The sequence below is a fragment of the Corylus avellana genome, chromosome ca1, assembly GCF_901000735.1.
Source record: "Corylus avellana chromosome ca1, CavTom2PMs-1.0".
NCBI classification, from domain to species: domain Eukaryota; kingdom Viridiplantae; phylum Streptophyta; class Magnoliopsida; order Fagales; family Betulaceae; genus Corylus; species Corylus avellana.
In genome coordinates, this window is record NC_081541.1 from 24486291 (window position 1) to 24509907 (window position 23617).

The 23617-nt window shown below is 37.7% G+C and overlaps 1 protein-coding gene across 1 annotated transcript; it reads left to right on the forward strand.

Moving 5' to 3' along the window:
- Positions 1 to 354: 354 nt before the first annotated feature.
- LOC132180460 (DExH-box ATP-dependent RNA helicase DExH9) lies at positions 355 to 23248 on the forward strand. Its single transcript, XM_059593297.1, has 14 exons — positions 355 to 747; positions 1800 to 2000; positions 2093 to 2311; positions 3227 to 3565; positions 5830 to 5934; positions 7228 to 7338; positions 11409 to 11659; positions 13795 to 13918; positions 14313 to 14595; positions 14686 to 14840; positions 15056 to 15205; positions 15289 to 15521; positions 21852 to 22116; positions 22685 to 23248. The coding sequence occupies exons 1-14, from the start codon at positions 460 to 462 to the stop codon at positions 22961 to 22963; spliced, it is 3003 nt and encodes a 1000-aa protein (XP_059449280.1). The 5' UTR covers positions 355 to 459; the 3' UTR covers positions 22964 to 23248.
- The last annotated feature ends 369 nt before the right edge of the window (positions 23249 to 23617 follow it).

Below are 23617 nucleotides of genomic sequence, written 5' to 3' on the forward strand. Positions count from 1 at the left end.
TTTCAAAAATTTTCAATTCAGACATTTCATTACTAATTTTCATCAAATTGAATGGAAATCTAAAAAATTACGCAATTATCCTCGATGCTTTTTTTTTTTTTTTAAATTTTATTTTATTTTTATTTCCATTCAATTAATAAAGATGGTAAGTAGATAATTATCTTCAACCCTTATGTTTGTTAAATGTTTAGGTTTTTTTTTTTAAAAAAAAAAGAATAACAAATAGAAAAGATCTAGATTCCCACTATGAACCTAACAAATTAAAAAACCCTAAAGAACTAAAAAACGGTGCGTTTTGGTTTCGGAAAGAGAGCCATGTCACAACGGTTCACGTAGCATTTACTCAGTCGGAAAATAAGAAATTGCTCTGAAGTGTTTCCGCACAGCGCCGCCGTCCCAGAAGAAGTGTTTCTGTTTCTGAAGCTCTTCTCTTCTGAACTCCCAGCATTCCCACGGTTCATGGACGCTCTTACGGGATCCTCGAAGAGGAGGTCGGCAGAGGACCCGCCTGGAGACACTCTTCTTCCGCAGAAACGGCACCAGAGAGATAACGATTCGCCGCTCGCCCTTGGCGAAGAGCTTCTGGCCTGCTTGCACGACGTGTCGCACCCGGAGGGCTATGTTGCTCCTCCTCCTCGCTCTCCCTCCTCTTCTGCGCCGCCGCCGCCTGCCAAAGTCTTCGAATTCACCCTCGACCCTTTCCAGTCCGAAGCCATCAAGTGCCTCGAAAGCGGCGAGTCCGTCATGGTATAGTTTTCTTACATACGCACACACTGCCTCCACAAATTTTATTCATTGATTTGTTATTCCTTTATTTTTATTTATTTATTTATTTATTAGCTTTAGAATAGCTCAAACTTTAGTTTAGTGAACAATCCGGAACTTGTTGATGCCTATTCTGCTATTTGTTTTGATGAAAAGAGAGAATGGAGGGAACGGGAAGAGAACAGTGGAATAGGCGTATGTGAGAATGGAAGAGAGGGGAAAGCAAAAGAGAAAAAAGAAGATGAAGTATAGAGAATGTTCCAGAGGTTTTTATCTTGTACGTGAAAATAGTCAACTTTGATGATAGTATAACAATGTTTTAGCTTTAAGTCGCTCAAGGGTTACGGCCACCTTAAAGGAAGAAATACGAGATGTACATTGGTTTTTTGCCTTTTGAATCTAGAAACGACTGGTTTATTCAATTCGGGTTTTTGGAATGGGGATAAATTTCAGTTGTAGGATTATGAATGTAGTACTGGAATGGCTTCAAGAGGTTTGTGATTGATTCCAGGAGAGAGAGGTGTGAGTACACTGTAGTCTCTTCCAAGGGTGCAGGGTTTTGGTAGATGTTAGGGTGGTGGCCCGGTGGGTTGGATTTTCTGCTAGTGGACATGACTCGGGTTGGTGATGTGGAAGAGTAAACATCTAATGGTCTGCATTTGTAGGACTGCCAAATTAGGAAATTTCGATCAAATTCTGAAATAATCTCTTGGAACTTCTGGAAGTAGGTCTAATCTATAATTATTGAACTACTTTCTGATGTAAAGGATAGGATAATAAGTTGGAGTGTGGCTTTGAAGTTCATTTAATCTAGACCAATTATGGATTTTTCAAACCTTTGCTGAAGTTAGAGAATTTGGAAAAAGAGTTGGACTGAAAACATTCACCAATGAATTTGCTGTGATAAACTGATTCTTTAGGCAATTCTCTCTTCTCATTGGTTTAAGATTTGTAGTGGCATGAGTTGCTAACAGAAACTTTTTCTTTTACCTTCTTTTGTTTCCCAGTGACTTCATATATCCATGCATTTTCAGGTGTCGGCCCATACTTCAGCTGGGAAAACTGTTGTGGCATTGTATGCTATTGCTATGTCATTGCAAAATAAGCAACGGGTCATATACACTTCTCCAATCAAAGCGCTCAGCAACCAAAAATATAGGGAGTTCAAAGAAGAGTTTTCAGATGTTGGCTTGATGACCGGTGATGTGACTATTGAGCCCAATGCTTCTTGCTTGGTAGGTATTTTGGTTAATTTCACTTTTTGTTGTACTTTTTGAGCATCAAAAGTTCTGTATTTTTGGAATGTTAAGTTGCAATTCAATTTCAGGTGATGACTACAGAAATATGGCGTAGTATGCAGTACAAAGGATCAGAGATTACACGGGAGGTCGCTTGGATTATTTTTGATGAGGTGCATTACATGCGTGACCGGGAAAGAGGTGTAGTGTGGGAAGAGAGCATTGTTATGGCACCAAAAAACTCTAGATTCGTATTCCTCTCAGCAACCGTGCCTAATGCAAAGGAATTTGCTGATTGGGTTGCAAAGGTGATTTTCTCTTGATTGACTATGGCTGCCTTCTCATGAGAGGCGATTGGAGATGCTTATTAGTCCTCTCAGCATCATTGCACTCAGAAGATGATTAATGATTAATGATGCTTGTTACTATTCTCAGGATCATTGTGCTCTAGGGATTGAACAATATGAGTATCCTCTTTGTAAGTCTAAGAGGAACAGAAAGAATAATTAAAAGTATAAGGGGTTGAGAGTCATATACAGTCATCATAGGATTTTATTTGGCAGTTATACTTAGGATGACCCATTATGCTTTTAATAAAACATTTTATTACTTATCAAAAAAAAAGTTATACTTAGGATGACCCATTGAATATTGTGCTCTGGTAGTTTTCATATGCTGGCCAGAAATTAGCCTTGCAGAAGCTGGTTTCCCTTTTCTTTTTGGCTATGTGAATCCTCTGTGCCCATTTTGATGTGGTTGTTATGAACTACAAGCCAAGGGACAGTGTTAGGCAGCCAGTTTCTATGGGGTGTAGGCTCCTGAGCTCTTACCTTCTTCTCTTTGCCTAGAGCTTAAGGTACAAGTTAAACGTACATGGTGTGCAACCAGCAACTAAAAATATGCTACAGAAGATAACAAATGGATGTAGTCATAATTTTAACCCTATTCATAATGTTAAGACTTGAAGACATGATGACCATGATGCTTTTGTTCTACTTGGGGTGATACGAGAAAGAGAAATTTGATTCTTTATTATATTGTGCATATGTGAGGAATGGATGACATCATACGTCAAGTGTTGCATTTTATTAGTTTATATTATTTATGGCAGCTACTGAATCACCAACATTTTTTTTTCTTCATATGACACTAGCATTTTGAAGCACTTTACTTAACTTTTCAGTGGAAAAACATGCTGACTTAGTTTGTTGATATAAATGCAGGTTCACCAGCAACCCTGTCACATTGTTTATACTGATTATAGGCCAACACCACTTCAGCATTATATTTTCCCTTCGGGAGGTGATGGTCTATACTTGGTAGTGGATGAAAAAGGAAAATTTCGCGAGGATAGTTTTCAGAAAGCTTTAAATGCACTTGTTCCTGCTAGTGAGGGTGACAAGAAAAAGGAGAATGGGAAGTGGCAAAAGGGTTTGCCTTTGGGCAGAGTTGGTGAAGATAGCGACATCTTCAAGATGGTAAAAATGATCATTCAGCGTCAATATGATCCTGTCATACTTTTCAGCTTTAGCAAAAGGGAATGTGAATTTCTTGCGATGCAGGTAATGTTTCATTTCGTTTAAATTATGCGTTATTATAGAGAGGGAGCATGCTCCCTATTTGTTATATGTTTCAAGGTGTTAAGTATTGTTAGCTAGATCCTCTTGTTTTATTTTATTTTTTACAAGTATATTTTATGGAAAAATAACTTGGAATTAGTTTTGCATTCCTAGAGCCATTTGCTGTGATGTGCAATACTTTTAAATACATAGATTCATTTCGTTTGCAATTTTAAGTCTTTTAAGTGACCCATACCGAATCACTTTCGAATGTTCTCATCAGAACATTGTTACTCGTGTCAAATCTATTTTGGATGGTATTATTGAGAAGATAGAGCATTGTTTGGCTGGTTGGCAAAGGATGTACCTGTGTAAGGGTGTAACAGGCTGGGAACAATCCTAAGGAGAACTGTGTCCTAAGGGTCATGTCCTATTACCTTAACCGGTGAGTCTCTAGAATCTTATAACCTTTGCTCTGATACCATAATTGTAACACCCCTTTCCATAGGAAGACAATATTATGCTTTTCTTAATTAGAAAAATGAGGATATAAGAATTCCATAAACTAAAAATTAAAGAAATAGTTACCAAACAATAAATAAAAATATAAAATAGCAAACAACAACATAAAAATTAACCTAGGAGGTCTAGGGTGCTACAAAGAGTGGGAGGATTAATTTGATAAAGGGCTCTTCATCTAATCTGCCTACTAATTTGAAGTCTCTTTTTCTCCTGCCCTGTTGGTATTGCCAATTGCATAGAGAAGTTCCAATGGCACTTCTTGTGGCGTGTTATTGGTAAAGAGTTCAAATTTTACCTAGTAAGCTTGTATAAGGTCTGCTTTTCCATCTCTAAGGGGGGTTTGAGGTTTGGAATTCACTTATGTTCAACCAAGCTCTTTTGGGGAAGTGGTTATGATGCTATGTGCATGAGAGAGAGAGAGGGAGAGATAGAGGGAGAGAAAGAGAGAGAGAGAGGTTTTGTGAAGGGTGCTAGTGGATTTTATATATGGCAGCTTGTGAGATTAGTGGTGTTCTAATGGTGTTCATGGGTTGTATGGGGTGGATCTATGAAAAAAAAATACCAAGAGAGGCTAGGGGAGTTTTTTAGTCATACTAGATGTAAGGTGGGTGACGACTCTAAGATTAGACTTCGGCAATGAAGTTTGGTGTGGTATCAGACCTTCAAGGTAGCTTTTCTGGAGTTATTTAGTATTACTTGCTATAAGGATGCTTCCTTTGTAGACCATTTGGAGTTTTCTAGTGACTCATCAGTGGAACATTAATTTTAGCAGAGCGGCATAAGATTGGGAAGTGGATTTCCTTACCTCATTCTTTAATCTGTTGTACTCCTTCAGATTGAGAGGGGTGGTGGTGAAGACAAGCTTTATTGGGCTCCCCCTCTTGGAAGGTTGTTCGATGTTAGATCGTTCTATAATGTCTTAATTCCCCATGATAGTACTCTTTTCTCTTGGAGGAGTATTTGGTGGAATAAGGTTCCCTTGAGAGTGACATTCTTTATTTGGTCGGCTGCATTAGGAAAGATCTTCACTATGGAATATTAAGAAAGCGACATATCATAGTGGTAGATTGGTGTTGCATGTGTAAAATAAGTGGGTAATCCGTTGATCACCTCTTACTCCACTGAGATTGCTAGTGCCTTATGGAACACTATTTTCAGTCTTTTTGGGTTAGATTGGGCGATGACTAGACGAGTGGCAGACCTCTTAGCTTGCTGGAGAGGCAGTTTGGTAGTCTTCCTAATGCAACAGTCTCGAAGATGGTTCCGTCCTACTTAATGTGGTGTATCTAGAGAGAAAGAAATGATCCAAGTTTTGAAGATGTTTTCAAGAGGATGATTGTGGAATTAAAGGCTTTTTCTTCAATACCCTTTACCATTAGACGATTGCCTATGGTTGATTTTATTTTTCTAGCTTTCTTGATTTTCTTTTTGTGGTTTGGCATTTTTGTTGTATACTTATTGTGTACTTGGGTTGCACCTTCACCCTTCTTAATGAATTTGAATTACTTATATAAAAAATAGACCATCTGTCTTATATACATTGGGCATCATGCATCATGATGTTGCTACTGCTAGATCCATGTGAATATTATCTTGATCTATTGCATCTGTAATGGAATATTGATCTCCGAACTTATTTATTTTTATAATACTTTGGTTCTTTATCTTTCTACTATGCATGCATCACATATCTTTTGCAAAGATGGTCAGGTGAACTAGAGTTTGGTTCTCTTTTGTTGTTATAGATGGCAAAATTGGATCTGAATGGGGATGATGAGAAAGCAAACATAGAAACTATCTTCTGGAGTGCTATGGATATTCTTTCAGATGATGATAAGAAGTTACCTCAGGTGAGTTCTTTTTCTGTTTCGGTTAAGTATGTCAGTTTGTATTTGTGTGCTTGTGAGCTTATATGCTTGGTTTTAGAAGATGTAACCTGAAACACGAACACTTAAATGTCACTTCAGGTTGAATGCTGGTAGAATTGGCAACTTCTTAGTGATATGTTTTTTAACTTATTTTACTTCAGTCTTTTCAATCCGCATGCTCTCTCTCTCTCATGCGCGCGCACACATGAAATATCCCCTTGTTTATATAGTGGCCATGTATCAGATGCTTTGCTATTTCATGGTAAAGAAGTGGAGTTTTGACAATATTGTAATGCAATGAGACCTTACAATGTTTCTAGCAAAGGCACAAGTGGAAAAAAAATTCAAAGACTCATTGGTTGGGTTTGGATGAAGGTGGCTACTTGTTAGAAAATGGCTTATCTAAATTTAACAATACAATCAGATTTGAGTGACATGATGTGCCCCTTCTATAATATGTAATGAGGTGGAGCATTTGTTTTAGAACTTTGTTGTCTATCAATTTGCCATCATTATTGCCAGAACAGGTAAGGATTTATGAGGTGTTACATATATATCAAAAAACCCCAAATGGCTTTGCACCTTTCAGAAGGGAACATGGAACACCTGCTCTATTTGGATTAAAACAAAGAAGAAAAGATTCAGATAATCCTATTTGGAATTGGAATATTATGATGATCAATTTCAATTATTACTGATAGGAGTCTCGCCAAATTTGATTTGATTTGATTTTATTTTTTAAAAAAAAAAGAAGTTTGAACTCAGTCCCCTTTTCTTTTTTCTTTCTTTTTTTTTTTCTAAAAAAGAAAACCAGCGAGTTGCCAACGCTTCTGGTGGGTCTTAAAACCATGACCTCACCCATCCCATTCTTGTAGGAAAGGAAGTGGGCTTTGAGCTAGAGCTCATTGGCTTGCTGTACCTTTTTCACTTGATTTATTACTTCCCTACATCTTGTTCTAAAAAGTTGTCATTGTTCTATTTGATTAGTTTTTGTGATGAAAGGGGATACTTCTGTGAAATTCTGTTCAAAGTGAGATTGAATGTACCAAGAATCTGGTTTACTGCGGTTCAGTGGTACACTGGTACCAAGTATCATTGCATTATTTATTATGTTTTCCAGTGATTGCATCTTATTACTATTGCATTTTTTGCCGTACATCGGTCGAGCTCATGGACTCAACTTTTATGTCTAGTTTTTATGCTAATATGTTCATGCATATAGCTTTTATTGTTTTAAATTAGTTATCAAGTTTTTTAATATTTTTTTTTACACAGGTTTCAAATATTTTACCTCTCTTGAAACGTGGAGTAGGCGTGCATCATTCTGGCTTGCTTCCCATTTTGAAGGAAGTTATTGAGATACTATTTCAAGAAGGACTAATTAAGGTTGGAAGCAAATTATATTTTGATTATAATTCTGCTATGCGTATCTTTTGGGACTTAATGAGTTACTAAAGCATTTTTGTGCTATTCACCTTAGAGTCCTGACCATAATTTGTGCTATTTGTTATATCCAAAAATGCAAAACACTCTCGAATTGCAAAGACTTGCTTCCCATTTTGAAGGAAGTTATTGAGATACTATTTCAAGAAGGACTAATTAAGGTTGGAAGCAAATTATATTTTGATTATAATTCTGCTATGCGTATCTTTTGGGACTTAATGAGTTACTAAAGCATTTTTGTGCTATTCACCTTAGAGTCCTGACCATAATTTGTGCTATTTGTTATATCCAAAAATGCAAAACACTCTCGAATTGCAAAGACTTGTGTTTTTGGTAAACATTTGCTCGAGTCTAGTCCCTGCTGCTCCCTTTGTAAGGAGCCACCCCTTTTCCCAAAGTTACTGAGTTTTGATCATGCACCATGCTTTTGGTCCTCCTGAACATTGTGCCTGTTTTTTCCTTTCTTTTCCAATTTGGTGCTACTAGATTGTACAAAGACTAACAAGGAGTTATCTTTATTTGGTTTTTTGCCTCATCTTTTTGGAGGGTAAATGATGACTCCCTTAGGAACATCTTTTTTTGTTTTCCTGGTCAAGTGAAATTTCATTAAAAGCGGAAAGAAAAATACAAATGGAAGGGGTGGGGCACCCTAACAAAGACCCCAATACAAATATTACAGTGCAAAATACAACCTAACAATATTTGAGAATGGGTCAAACAAATGGACCACCTAATAGATTCTTCGCGCACAATCTGAAAAAGAGGCTGTTGGAGCAGCGATTAAGGCAGTCTAGTGGATGGGCTATCTGGAGAGACGCCTACTGCAATTGAAAGGGAGCTTAGAAGCCTCAACATGGAGACTAGTACTAATAATGACTGGACTAGAGCTGTCGAAGAGGAGCAATACTGTTCGGTGAGGGAAGTGCCTGGCAGAGGATGCTTAAAGGACATCACAACTGGAACTGCGTATGGGTTGGGGGTCTCCATATGCAAAAGGGGTGCATCGATTAAGGAGATCTAGAGTAAGAGGTGGAGGAAAGCCAAAGATCTGCCCCAGGAAATAGAAAAAGGTGTCGGCACATGTAGCCCACGTGCACTGTGGCAGTGTGTGGGTTGCACACGCAATGGAGGGGTGCATTGGTGGGAAGAGTGGAGGCTAGTAACATTGATGGGTGGAGGGATTTGTGGTAGATTTGGCGCCTAATATGTAGACTATAGGTGAGGAAAAGAAAGAAAAAAGAAGAAAAGAAGAAAAAGAAGAAATGGGGATGGTGTGGGTTTGTGGAGGTGATGCGTTACTTGCTAGCTCTGTCTTCCCTTGTGTACCAAGCACCTCTGGCAACCGTTGTACCCCCAACAGAGTTTCATGATGTTCTAGTGGATTGTTCTTTCACTCTATTTGTAGCCAGCGATGATGGTTCGTCTATGTAACACTCCGGTCCCATATGATCTAATGTGTCTTCCATAACTTTCTTGAGCATGAGATATTTTGAGAAGAGCCTCAATGCCACTTTTATCACTCTCATCCCAAAGAAGATTGGGCAATTGGGGGAGTGTATATAAAATAATCGTGAAAGTGCTTGCTAATAGAATAAAACAAGTGTTAGGAACACTCATATCAAACAATCAAAATTCTTGACTCAGTTCTTATAACTAATGAGTGTCTAGATAACAAGTTGAAGTCGGGAATTCTTGGCGTTATTTGCAAGCTGGACTTGAAAAAAGCTTATGATCATATCGACTGGGAGTTCCTCTTTAATCTCTTTGGCCGTTTTGGGTTTGGGACTAAATGGTGGAAATGTATATTTTCTTGTATCTCCATGACCTGCTTTGTGACGTCCAACATCGCCTGGGTATGGAGATGGATATGTGCTTATATGTATACTTATACTCTTCATGACAACAACACGTTTTAAAGCCGTGATGGTCATGATCCCATTAGAACTCTGCAGTTAAGCGAGCTTATGTGAGAGTAGTACCAGGATGGATGACCTCCTAGGAAGTTTGGTTTGGGGGAGCCTAAAGCGGACAATATTGTATGTCAATGGGGTGGGGTGTTATAAATGGTATTAGAGCCATTGCTCAGCCTGAGATGGAGGAGCATGCACAAGCCCATGGGGTCGCTAGCGGGCACTCGTTGGGACGCCAAGAATGGGCTAATCCAATGAGGGTCGCCAGTGAGGACGCTGGGTCCCAAGAGGGTGATTGTGACGTCCCAAATCGCCTGTGTACGGAAATAGAGATGTGCTTATATGTATACTTACTCTCTTCATGACAATAACGCTTTTTAAAGCTGTGATAGTCATGATCCCATCAGAACTTCACAGTTAAGCAAGCTTATGCTAGATTAGTACCAGGATGGGTGACCTCCTAGGAAGTTTTGTTTGGAGGAGCCAAAAGCGGACAATATTATGTGTCAATGAGGTGGGGTATTACATGCTTATCTATCTTGATTAATGGTAGTCTGCACGGTTTCTTTAGTGGTTCTTAGGGCATCGGGACCCCTCTCCCCTCTCTAGAGCTATGGTTGGGGGCTAGTTATGATGATTCCCGGTAGACATCCAAAATGTTGTCCCTCTAGAAATATCTCACTTTTTGTTTGCAGATGATATACTTATTATATGTAATGAATATTGTGATCAAAACACATTCTCTTGTGTTTTGAGCCCAATTATGGCTTGAAGGTTAACCTTGGGAAATTTGAATTAGTTGCAGTAGGGGAAGTTCCACATCAAGAAGAGGTGGTCAATGACTTCTATCCATTGGAATCCGAGTTTCATTAGGTAAGCACAAGATTGGGAGCTGAAATCTCTCAACTCTTTCCTTAATTTGTTATATTCCTCAAAAACCCATCCAGAGGAGGCGGATAGAACGATGTGGACCCCAACTAGTAATCATGCCTTCAATGTGAAAAGCTATTATAAAACTTCACGTATTGGAGATCCTTCTCCGTTTCTTGGAAAAGTGTTTGGAAGGTTAAGGCTCCGCCTCACATTACTTTCTTCTTATGGATGTCCACTTTGGGTAGAATCCTTACAGTTGATAATTTTGGAAGGCGGGGTTTCCCTCTTGTAAATTGGTATTGCCTATGTAAAAAGAATGAGGAGACTATAAATCACCTTCCCGAGTTCACTAGTAATCTTTGGCACTTGGTTCTGAATTTATTCGGGGTTTCGTGGGCTATGTCTAGCAAATTAGCAATATCCTAGAGTTGCTTCATTGTTGGAAGATCCAAGGTGAAGACATCTTAAAAAGGCCATTTGGAAAGTTATTTATGCTTTCTTAATGTGGAGCATTTGGAGAGAAAGAATTCAGCGTCTCTTTGAGGACCATGAGTCTAACACGTTGTGTTTAGGTTTTTTTTTTTGAGATTTCTCTTGGATTATTCTATAGTTTATGTTCCTAATTTCTCATCTTCAAATCTATTAATATTGTTTACTTTCTAGATTGCAGTAGCCTTTAGGGTTTTTGGCCCTCTTGTATGCAGAGCTTTCCCCTCCCTTCCCTCGTTTTAATTCATTGGGTAAAGAGAGGCTCCTCCCTGAGATGTCGTGAAACTCCACAAAGGGAGAGGGAAGACTCCACGGGGGAGCGAGGGGCTTTGATATAGATGACGACTGCCAGGATGGGGGGGAGGGGGGAGGGAGGAGACATAGCACTCCCATCCTTCCTTGTCAGCACTCGGTGGGAGAAGGCCTTTGAGCATGGGAGAGGGAAAGTGCTTACATGAGTGAGTGGTTATTATGGCGCTTCAACTTTTGACTCTTGAAGAAACTAATTGACCTTTGTTTTTGTTTTATGGTTTTCCTTTTTCATTCTTTAACATAACTTTTGAGGTTTTTGTTAAATGATGTTATTTTTTTCTTCTCTATTTTTACTCGATTTCTGGAATTACTAAGGCTCATCTGGACCTTTTAGGGGCAAATTTCTTTAGGTTCTCTATTTTTATACTTTTGTTTAATGTATCTGTTATTCATTTGAAGTACCACAAAGATTGATGCATTCTCCTTCAGTGTTTGTTTGCCACAGAGACCTTCAGCATAGGCTTGAATATGCCTGCGAAAACTGTGGTATTTTCAAATGTCCGTAAATTTGATGGGGATAAGTTCAGATGGATATCGAGTGGAGAGTATATACAGATGAGTGGGCGTGCTGGTCGTCGAGGTATTGATAAACGTGGAATATGCATCCTTATGGTAGATGAGAAACTGGAACCTTCTACTGCTAAAATGATGCTTAAAGGAAATGCTGATTGTTTGAACAGGTATGCATTGTGTTCTTCAGGTGTTCTAAAGAAGTCTTATATATATGACATCAGAACCCAACAAGGAGCTAGCATTTAGATTAGGCAATTTTTTTTTTTTTTTTTTGGATAAGTAATTCAATATCATTAAAAAGTGCATAGGGGCTGCATCCCTAATACACAAGAAATATAAAAGACTTAATCAAGAGGAAAAAATGAACAGAAGTGCAAAAAATCTGCAAAACTAGAAACAAAGCAAACTATGATGTGCTGATATCCAATTATATAAAGTCTTGAACATGATCTTTCGCAGCTCTAGCACCGAAGTCAGACATCATCAAAGTTCTTAGCATTCAGCTCTCTCAAAAGGCACCACGTTAAACACAATGGAACCAACCTCCAAACTATCATAATATTACAACGCCCTCCCTGACCTCCCAAACTCACCATCAAATCGGTCACTTGTCTAGGCATAACCCAATTAACACCAACACAGATTAAGAATAGAGCTTCATAACTCGCTTGCAACACCACTCCACCACAACATTCCTTTTTCTCAAATTATCCAGACTTAATTTTTCCTAAAGCCATTGTCCACACAAAAAACACCACTCCACCAAGCAAATCAAATGACGTGAGGTATTTCGCAATGGAGGGTTTAATTATAGAAAACTTGCATTTCGGTTATTTGGTAAATAAATTGTTCTTATAGTAATTTTCTCTTTTTGTTTCACATAGAAACCCTAGTGTGAGTTCCTGAGTTACCTCAGGTTTGATGCTTATCTTCTCCTTCTTGTTCTTATTTTTCCATGTACTTCCCAACCAATTTTCAATCAAATTACAACATACCCAGATCTCAATTCGTTTGGTCTTTTCCTAAAATCAAAGGCATTAAAACCTAAAACCAAATATTGATTAAATAAGCTCCCAACAAACCCGAAAAGCCAAAATATTGCTTTTGTGTTTCTGTCGACAGTCCAGAACAACAACCCAACATCTTGTTTCACCTCCAAGCCAAATCCTTTTCCTTACTCTGTTAGAAACCCTAAATTCCATCACTTTTAGCAATCTTTCCCCCCACCCCCATACATCTATGGTCTAGCTCTCCCAATGCCAAAGAAACCCGGTGCCTGAGAAAATTTCAGCAACCCTAGATTTTGTTTCCAACCGCTTTTAGCCTTCAAGGTTCAAGCTTTATAAGCCCAAATCTACTTTTCGAGCCTTTGGAACTATTCCTTCTTATTTTCTTCAGTGGCTGCACCTGCTTTGCACTGGGGGTGGGGCATCTACAACCCTGCCACAGGTGGGCTGGCTCCATCCCCTATTGGCACAGGGTGGCTAGGGTTGTCTCCGTTCCTGTGCCTTTTTTTCTTTTTCTTTTTTCTCTTTTCTGTTTTTTTGAAAAATAGAATAGGGATAGTTGGACCTATTTGAAAAGGGTTCAAATTGGAGATTTAATTAATAAAATTGGAAATCCAATGAGTTAATTGATAGAAACCCAAACCACAAGGGGTTATCTTAATATTGTTTCTTTATTTATTATATTGTTGGCATTCAATTCTGAATTTTGTTTCCCGTCTATGCCTCCTGAAGTTAGGAATTATATAGTTTGATGGTAACTTGAGTGACCAAGAAATCAAAAAGCTTTCCTCCATTTCCCCCATCTGACCTTATGTGTTGGTCCTTTATACATTACAATTCTAGGTGCCTCTTGGGCTTAGTCTTTTTTTTTTGGTTGCATAACGTGTGTGTACGTGTGACTTTTGTAGAGTTTTGTTGAAAAGCATAAAATCAACGCCCAAAATTAAAACAATAAGCTTTAATTGGAATTACTCGAAACTCAGGAGTCTAAAGCCCAAAATAATTCTGAGGTAACTCAGAAGTGCCTATGCTTATAATATGAAGTGCGTCCGTCATGCATAGCCTGAATAAATTTGACTGGAAGTGGATTTCAAGTCATATTTGTGGTTGCAATTGACCATAAAGATGTATATATTGAACAATTTTAAAACCAGAATTGGTGGATGCGAAGTACTAAAAACAAAGGAGAAATGAGGAAAGGAATTAAATATTAGTGTTGCAGTTATACTTTTGATTATAAATCTCATTTCATTTTGTCGGATTGCTTCTGCTGACTAACTTTCCTTGCATTGCAGTGCCTTCCATTTAAGTTACAACATGATTTTGAATCAAATGCGCTGTGAAGATGGCGATCCTGAGAATTTGCTCCGTAATTCATTCTATCAGTTCCAAGCCGACCGTGCCATTCCTAGTTTTGAGGTTAGTTAACATTGACTGAGGACCAATTTCAATTGGTCTTCTTCTTTGCAAAAGATGCTTGTTATTCGTTTAGATTATGAACTGGTTCTGATAATATAATAATCAATTCATAATTTATCACTTTGGTAAAGATTCATGTTTGGTGAGCAACTTCGCATATAAAAGTTTGGATTTTTCAAATTCTTTTTAACTGTTGGGGGGCTAAATAATTCTAAGATGAGATAGTTGTACAGGAATTCACTTATAAAATAAAAGGAATTTGCTTATAAAATAGAAAAATCTTTATCTAGACATTATCTTTAGAAACAGGAAATTAATCTAATTACTGATACTGATTAATCCAAGAAAGAGAGAGAGAACTAAAAACTCACCCTTATTAATGTTATATTTGCAGAAACAAATAAAGGATCTTGAAGAAGAGAGGGGTTCAATTATAATTGAAGAAGAAGATAGTTTGAAGAATTATTATGATCTGCTACAGCAGTACAAGAGCTTGAAGAAGGATGTTCGTGATATTGTATTTTCTCCAAAGTACTGCTTACCTTTCCTTCAGGCTGGAAGGCTTGTGTGTATTCAATGCACTCGGACAGAAGAAGTTTCCCCATCTTTCTCTATCGAGGACCAGGTCACATGGGGAGTGATAGTAAATTTTCAAAGAGTGAAAAGTGTATCTGAAGGTGAGAACTGTCAATAGTTTCACATTAAACATCCTCATTTCCCTTCTAATTCAAGTTCATGAATTGTTAAATAATCAATGTGCGATACAGATGATTCAAGTAGAAAGCCTGAAGACGCAGACTACACAGTGGATGTTCTTACAAGGTGCATAGTGGGCAAGGATGGAATTGCCAAGAAAACCATTAAGATTGTTCAATTGAAAGAGCCTGGAGAACCTCTTGTTGTTTCTATCCCCATCTCTCAGGCAAAGTCCCTTTTTCTATTCTGTTGTCTAAATTCTTTAAATTGATTTATTTTTTCCTCTGTCCACTATTTCAACCAGTCTTGGTATTTTCAGAGAGATGGATTTGCTGAGCAATAATATTCTACTTTGATGCCATTTTATATTTTATAACTTGCTTCACTTCCATGGATCATCACTCATTTAAGAATTTGTTGGCTGTCTGATATCATGAACAGATCATTAATTTAAGTAGTAATCGGATGGTCATACCAAAGGATCTTTTGCCTTTGGAAATTCGAGAAAACACATTGAAGAAGGTTTCTGAAGGACTTTCTAGATTTCCTGAAAAAGGGTCACACCTTCTAAATCCAGAAGAAGATTTCAAGGTATATTACTCAAAATTCATTTTTCACAGTCACAGACACATTTATATATCATATGAGTTACTACCCTGATATATTATTTTCAGATCCAAAGTAACTCATACAAAAAAGCAGCTCGTAGAATAGAGGCTCTAGAGAGCCTTTTTGACAAGCATGAAGTTGCTAAATCTCCCCTTATTGAGCAAAAGCTCAAAGCTTTTCATATGAAGCAACAATTGACAGCCAAGATCAAGTTGCTTAAGAAGACAATACGATCTTCCACTACGTTGGCTTTTAAAGATGAATTCAAGGCAAGAAAAAGGGTTCTTCGGAGGCTAGGGTAACGGAGCTCTTCTTTATCACTTGGCTTTACTTCTTGCTTCCGCACCTTTTATTCCAATTTGTTAGCTGCTTGATTTATAAACTTTATGACGTGACATCAGTTCTGGTAACAGGAGTTCCCACCTAAACTCCTTTTTTTTTTTTTTTTTTTTTTCAGATATTCTGGTGGTATTATGTTCTTTTGTTTTGTAATTTTACTTTTTGAACCATAAACAATATAAAAGAACAGCATCTTCCTGGAAATATATTTATTAGGGTCTCTTTCGTTTCCGGTAGATTGTGTAATAGCCCATTCATGATGTTCCCTACCAAGGCCACCATTTTTCTGCCCAAATTTTAATTATTGTGTTTACTTTGTGTGTTTTTGGTTGTTGTTTTTATATTTTTAATATTTTCCTGTAAGCCATGAGGTGGATTTATTTTTATTTTTTTTTGATAAGTAAAAGTCATTGTATAAAAAGCGCAAGGGACGCAACCCATGTACACAGGAAGTATACAAAAGAGCCCACTACACGAGCTTTAAACTGAAAAGGACGCACATAAATCTATAAATTCCGTAAGCGTTGAAGCTTGCGAAGAAGACCCCAATATCCTCCAAGAGAAGAGAGTTTGTAGCACCCTTTGCTTCAATTCTGTATTGCCCATTTCATGATCCTCAAAGCTCCGCGCATTCCTTTCTCTCCATAAGGACCACATTACACACAAAGGAGCCATCCTCCAAATGTGCACGGCTGATCGCTTTCCCCTTTGCCCTCTCCAACTTCCCAAACATTCCTTCAAACCCCTCGGCATCACCCACGTTATACCAAATAGCTGGAGTATCATATTCCATACCTCTACAGCAACTTCACAATGCACTAAAAGGTGATCAATAGATTCGCCACTCTTCTTGCACATACAACACCATTCTGTCACAATGATGTTCTTTTTTCGTAGGTTGTCCAATGTTAAAATTTTCCCCACAACCGCCGTCCAAACGAAAAAAGCCACCCTCGGAGGAGCTTTACTCTTCCAAATAAGCTTCCACGGACCATCCACCGGGGCTGGATTTAACTTCACCTTGTAGAAAGACTTCACCTCAAAAATTTTCCTCTTTGAGGGAAACCAACAAATTTTATCTACCCCACCTTGCCTTACCTGTTGTGAATACAGCAATTCGAAGAAACTTGAAACCTCCTCCAATTCCCAATCATGAACAGGTCGAGTAAATCTTACATTCCAATATATAGCTCCATTTACCCTCTCCATATTCTCCTCTACCCATACCTCCTTACCACATGCAATATTGAACAAGGCGGGAAACAAATTCTGCAGAGGTGCCTCCCCACACCACACATCCTGCCAAAACAACACACGAGATCCGGTTCCCACCTCGAATCGTACATGTTGCTTAAACTCATCCCACCCCCTTCGGATACTTTTCCACAATCCCACTCCATGTGACCCTCCTACCTCCTTGGTACACCAATCACCCCTCATCACCTCATATTTTGTCTCCACTAATTTCCTCCACCATGTATCTCTTTCATGTGCAAATCTCCACAGCCATTTATCCATTAAAGCTTGATTAAATTGTATCAAATTCTTTACCCCTAATCCCCCCGCCTCCATAGGCATGCAAATGTTGGACCAACAGACCAAATGGAATTTGAACTCATCTCCGACACCTCCCCATAGAAAGTCTCTTTGTATTTTTTCGATCCGTTTCGCCACACTCACTGGAATTTGAAACAACGATAAATAGTATGTGGGTATACTAGATAGCGTACTCTTGATCAACGTTAATCTCCCCCCCTTGGATAGATACATTCGCTTCCACCCTGCCAATTTCATCTCCAACTTCTCTATGACCTTATTCCATATAGAGGGGTCCTTATTATGAGCCCCCAAAGGTAGCCCCAAATATATAAATGGTATTGAATCCACACCACATCCAAGTATACTTGCCAATCCTTCTACATCTTCCACCACCCCTATAGGAGCAATCACCGACTTTGCTAAATTTATTTTCAACCCCGCAACCGCTTCAAAGCACAACAACAAACAGCGCAAATTCCGAAGTTGTTCCACCTTTGGCTCACAAAAGATAATAGTATCATCAGCAAAAAGTAAATGTGACACTTCCATTACCTCATCAAACCGCGAACCCACCGAGAAACCAGCCATAAGCTCTCTCTCCACCATTGCCTTCATCATCCTACTAAAAGCCTCCATCACCAACACAAATAAAAGAGGGGACAAAGGATCCCCTTGTCTCACTCCCCGAGAACTACCAACAAAATCTGCCGGTGTTCCATTAATGAGCACTGAAAATCGTACAGTAGAGACACAATGGTAAATCCATGCTCTCCACCTTTCCCCGAACCCACATCTCTCCAACATGTATAATAGAAAATCCCAGTTGACATGATCATAAGCCTTCTCCAAATCCAATTTGCAAATAAGACCCGGTTCCCCAGATCGAATCCGACTATCCACACATTCGTTCGCCATTAAAACAGAATCTAAAATTTGCCTGCCTGGTATAAAAGCATTTTGGGTTTGTGATACAAGCTTCCCCATTACGGAGTTCATCCAGCTAACCAACACCTTTGAGATTATTTTATACACTCCGCTTACCAGGCTAATAGGTTGAAAATCCTTTATGTCCACCGCCCCAGCTTTCTTTGGGATAAGTGCCACAAAAGTAGCATTAATGCTCTTCTCGAATTTACCACTATCATGGAATTCCTTGAAAACTGCCATCAAATCCTCCTTAAGGACCTTCCAACATTTCTGATAGAAAGCCATAGTAAAACCATCCGGTCCAGGTGCCTTATCACCCTGCAAATTCCTCACCACCGCCCAAATCTCCTCTTCCTCAAAATCTCTCTCCAGCCACATTCTCTCCCCTTCCTCAATAGAGTTAATATGTTCCATCAGAGGATCTAATAATGAGGTTGGTCTCGCCTGATTTATTATTTAGATTTTGACAGAATATCATTCTTTTAGTAAGTTTACCATATGATTTTTTATTATTTATTATTTTTTATTTTTATATTTTTTTTATTCTGCTTCCTTAGAACTTTGCACTAGTTAGGCTCTCAGCTTTCTTGAGGCTTGTGTCATGGTGAGGCAGGTAATAAAATCTTTGGAGGTTGTTTGTGTATTTGGGACAAATATTGCCTGCTGGAACACTACTAGGATTTAATTCTCCAATAACAGTCTGAGTTCACTTCTCATGTGTCATGCATACCAAGTTTTTGATTGATACACACTTCACCTCCAAGGGTTTGCCCATAAAGATGGAGCCACCCATCAGTTTGGAAGAAGGCATAAACATACTTGTCCTTTTAACTAAAGGGGTATTGTTACTTATCCAACCAATTCAGCAGCAAGTTACATATTCACTGGTAGGCATCCCAAGGCCAATTTGTGATGGTAAAATTACATTTGGCCATTCTTAGTCCTTCAAATTTAACACTTTATTCCTATATTTTCTAAACAGACGGGTTGAGCTGGCATGTCATCCTCAATGTTCTCCACCTTCCTGTTTCTCAATTAGTTTCTTTTTGGTATGCGGTTTATTTTAAGTTTGAAGTTTGGATTGGTGTTTTGGAATGTGTAATTGGTATTTAGAAAATGAGGATTTATGACTTGGTGTTTGAGGGAAGAACCCAGTACCCAACCTCCGGTGCATTTCTTCCTTCTGCAATAGTGACCGCAAGAGTCAGCCACCAACTCAGTGCAGGTCAAATGATCTACAGCTGGTGAAGGGTTATAGTTGATAAAAAAGACGGTGAAGACTTATAGATCATGTGCCACATGATTGATCTATAAATCATGCGACTGTCTTGTGTTGCACTTTTGTCAAACCTGTAGCCATTTCAATCTTGACCACGGGGATCATGAAACTCTATGTTTTATGAAGCAAACAATCCCTAATTACTTTAAAACTTGAACTTTGAGTGTTATATGTATGACTTATTTTTAGATCTTCAATCAACTAAAAATTTGCAACCACAATGGGCATGGAGGAACTAAAATTCAAAATCAAGGGTGAAAAGTGAATCCCACTTCATTATCAAGGGTGGTAATAATAGCTAGTTTTATATTTCATTAACATGCATAATTCACTCTCGTTCTACTACTTATTTGACTTTGTTTCATACTTCCCTTTCTATTTGATTAATTTTGTGTTTTGTTGTTGTGTTATGTTATATTATATTAGTGTTTATGTATTACCTGTGGTCTTTTTATCTAATAATTATGTCAAGCGTAATTAAATGTCTTTGTACGACTCACATATTCTAATCAATAATTTTGGTTAGTTATATGCGATCATTGTTTCTATATTGCCATTTATTTATTTTTCTGTTATTGAGTAATTCATCCTTTGATTTCAATTTGATGTTTTGGACTTAAGTGGTAATTTAACATTGTATTAAAATAAGTAGTCTTAAGTGAGTTTGAATCTTATTTTCACTTTATAACCTCCAACTTTACTTAAAGTGAGGGCAGTGTTGGACCGTTTCAAGTTGAGATTCCCATATCCCATTCATTGGGGGGGGGGGATATGGGCCCACAAATAAGGTTGGGTTTATGAAAGAATATTGGGAGGGGTTGAGGGAAGTTTTGTAGTCACGTCAGATTTGAGATGGGAGATGGCTCCATGATTAGATTCTAACATGCTCTTTCAGATGGGGATCTGGTGGGGAAGACAAGTTGTGGTGGGTCCCTTCCAAAAAAGGGCTTTTTGGTGTTAAATCCTTCTACAGTGTCATGTGTTGAAGAGTCTGTGGACCATCTCCTCCTTCATTGTGAGGTTGTTTGTTGTTAGAAATAAAAAAGGATAGATGCACAAGCAATAGTCTTCTCTTTACAACTGAACGCATTCTGCATTATTTCTAAGATTTGTGCCATTGGAAATGTTTTCTTCAATCGCTTTGGGTTGTCTTGGGTTATGCCTAGATGAGTAGTCGATTTGTATGCTTGTTGGTGGACTGTCGGCAGCTCTCGGAGTAGTGCTGTGTGGAAGATTGTGCCTTCGTACCTTTTGTGGTGTCTTTGGAGGGAAATGAATAATAGAAGTTTTGAAGGCCGTGAAAGGACTTTGGATGAAATTAAGAGCCTGTTTGAGATTACCTTAAGGAGATTAAAAAATACTTTTAGTACCTAAAAAACTATACTAATCAAAAAAAGGTCTGTTTGGTAAAAAAAAACTCTAAAAATGCTTCTCTGGCTTTCTAAAAATGGCCAAAACGCACTTTTGCTGATTAATTATCATGATTTTCTTGTTCTTTTTGCCTATGCTAGTTAGCTAGCTTCTCTTGTGTTCTTCCTATGTACATGGAGGTGTTTTACGTTTTTAATGATATCTTGATTACTTATAAAAAAAAATGATAAAGTTCATATACTCCCCTCAAACTACCACTTAATTAACAATGTCCCCCTTCGCCCCCCCAAACTTTCCATTGCAACAATATCGTCATCAAAGTACAAAAAATTGTCAGTCCCCCCTAATGACGAAAATACCCTCAATAAAATTAAAATCAAAAATCAAAACTGAAACTAAAACATGAAATATATATATATATATATATATATATATATGAAAAAAGGGAGTGAAATTAAAAAAAAAAAAAAATCGTTTTTGTTAAAGAAAATATTTATTTTATTATTATTATTATTATTATTTGAATTATAGGTGTGACAAAAATTTAGGGTCATTTTTGTCTTTTTGTTGGCCTTGGGGGGACATTGTCAATGTTTTGGTAGTTTGGAGAAAACATTGTCGTAATTGAAAGTTTGGGAGAACATTATCAATTGAGTAGTAGTTTGAGGAAGGGGTGTGGACTTTTTCTTAAAAAAAGTTTACATACCTTCTGTGAACATTCCTCTTCTTTCTCTTTGTAAGGCTTACCAGGGTATATTAGTGGTCCAACAATACTGTGTTAAGCATATAGTCTGTTCTTGTTATCCTTTGCCTGGCCCATTGATGTTTGTACGTCTAAAATAATGGTATGATATCTTAAGGAAATTATGTAGTTCTCTCTCTCTCTCTCTCTCTCTCTCTCTTCTCGCTGTCTGTATGTTTATGTGTGCATGTATATATATACATACATATTTATGTATTGTTGTTCTTTATTATTTCCTTCACTTTTGCTATTACCTTAAAATTGTTTGTCAATAAGCTTAGTAGTTATTGTTTATTCTTATATTTACAATTGTTTTGGACAAGATAATGATGGAAGCTTATTGAGATTTTCAAAGTTCTACTTTTCCATCTTCTCATCATCCTTTTTGTTAACATGCTGTACTACAATGATTAGAGTGGATTTAATTGCAGATATGTCACAAATGATGATGTTGTGGAGCTGAAGGGGAGAGTTGCTTGTGAAATCAGTAGTGCAGATGAGTTGACCCTAACAGAGCTAATGTTCAATGGGGTTTTAAAGGAGATAACGGTGGAACAGATGGTTTCTCTCCTTTCTTGTTTTGTCTGGCAGGAGAAACTTCAAAATGCTACGAAGCCTAGGGAAGAACTTGACTTGCTCTTTGCACAACTACAAGATACAGCTCGAAAGGTCGCCAAAGTTCAGCTTGAGTGCAAGGTAATAATGGATGTTCTTGCTATTTTTCATTGTTCTAAGTTTAAGCTAAACTTTAACAATATAATTATCACATTTGAAGGAATTTGGAACTCAAATTAGGCTTCTTTATTTTTGCGGGAGAGAATTTAACGCTTTATTCCTGGGTTAAAAGCTAAGCACATTCCCAGAATTGTTTAGGAAATGGGGCAACTAACTGAAATGAAGTTCGTCTTGTGATTGCTGAGCCATATTTTTTGAAGCTACAAAATGCGATTAGAACCCATCAACTTACACAATAAAGGATCTGATTTGTGTCCTACTATATTGATGTCTATTTCAATCTCCTAGAGCCCAATGGCATCTCCTCCCTCGTAATTAGTAGTCTTTTGAGATTCATTGTTAAAACCACCCTACCCCTAAGTAATCTAAAAAGCACAAGAGATGTCAATTTGATTAAGCTGTCTGTATGTGCACTGTTTCTACAGGAATTCTGAGCACATTTGAGATGCTCTTTTAGACACTTTTTCATCCAACTAATACATCAAAAACTGAACAAAATGTTTGTTTTTCGAATCTTTGTATATCTCAGGTCCAAATTGATGTTGAGAACTTTGTGAATTCATTCCGGCCTGATATCATGGAAGCTGTGTATGCTTGGGCAAAAGGATCGAAATTCTATGAGATAATGGAAATCACACAAGTTTTTGAGGGCAGCTTGATCAGGGCAATTCGTAGACTGGAGGAAGTTCTTCAGCAGCTCATACAAGCAGCCCAATCTATTGGGGAAACAGAGCTTGAGTCAAAATTTGAAGAGGCTGTTTCCAAGATCAAGCGAGATATTGTGTTTGCAGCGTCTCTGTACTTGTAGTAGTTTTTTACCTGGAGAACAAATTTATGTATTATTTTTATTTTATGGTGCTGCCTGAGAAGGATGTTAGAAGTATAGGGAGATCTCTCTGTAGCGAGAGAGAAGCGAAGGCGGCTATTAGTGGCAATTTTGGATGAACTTTTAAAAAAAGCCATATTTCTTTTTCTTTCTACTTTTTATTTTTTTTTCTTTGTATTTTTTCTAGGAAATAGTAGGCTGCTCCAAAGGAAGATGTAATATATACAAAATGTAATTTATAAGAAAATGCTAGTGGTTTTTGGATCTCTCTCTCTCTCTCTCTCTCTTATGGATATGATGATGCTGGTGATTTTTGTATTTGTATTTTGGGACTTACTTAGGGCATGTGGTTTGCAGTTGTACCAAACTAATCCCTTGAACATTAAAAGTATCTTAAAATGCAACCAATTGTTAATTGACATGTAGCATAATTGATGACTCTATTTGTTGTAAAATTGCAGTTTTTCTCCAATTTCTTCTTTTTTTAAGAAAAGAAAAGAAAAGAGAGACAAAAGGGGTCACCTCTTACTATATGAGGCGTAGCCTCTCTTTTGTTTTGTTTTTTATTTTTTATTTTTTATTTTTATTTTTATAGGGTGAAATTGTAATTTAACGACAGGCTAAGTCATCCGCTAG

Excerpts from the sequence above, each read along its gene's own strand:
- LOC132180460 (XM_059593297.1), top strand. The coding sequence starts at position 460 with ATGGACGCTCTTACGGGATCCTCGAAGAGGAGGTCGGCAGAGGACCCG. Across the intron at positions 3,566-5,829 it reads GTGAATTTCTTGCGATGCAG|ATGGCAAAATTGGATCTGAA; the intron begins GTAATGTTTCAT and ends TTGTTGTTATAG. Across the intron at positions 14,841-15,055 it reads TTTCTATCCCCATCTCTCAG|ATCATTAATTTAAGTAGTAA; the intron begins GCAAAGTCCCTT and ends TATCATGAACAG.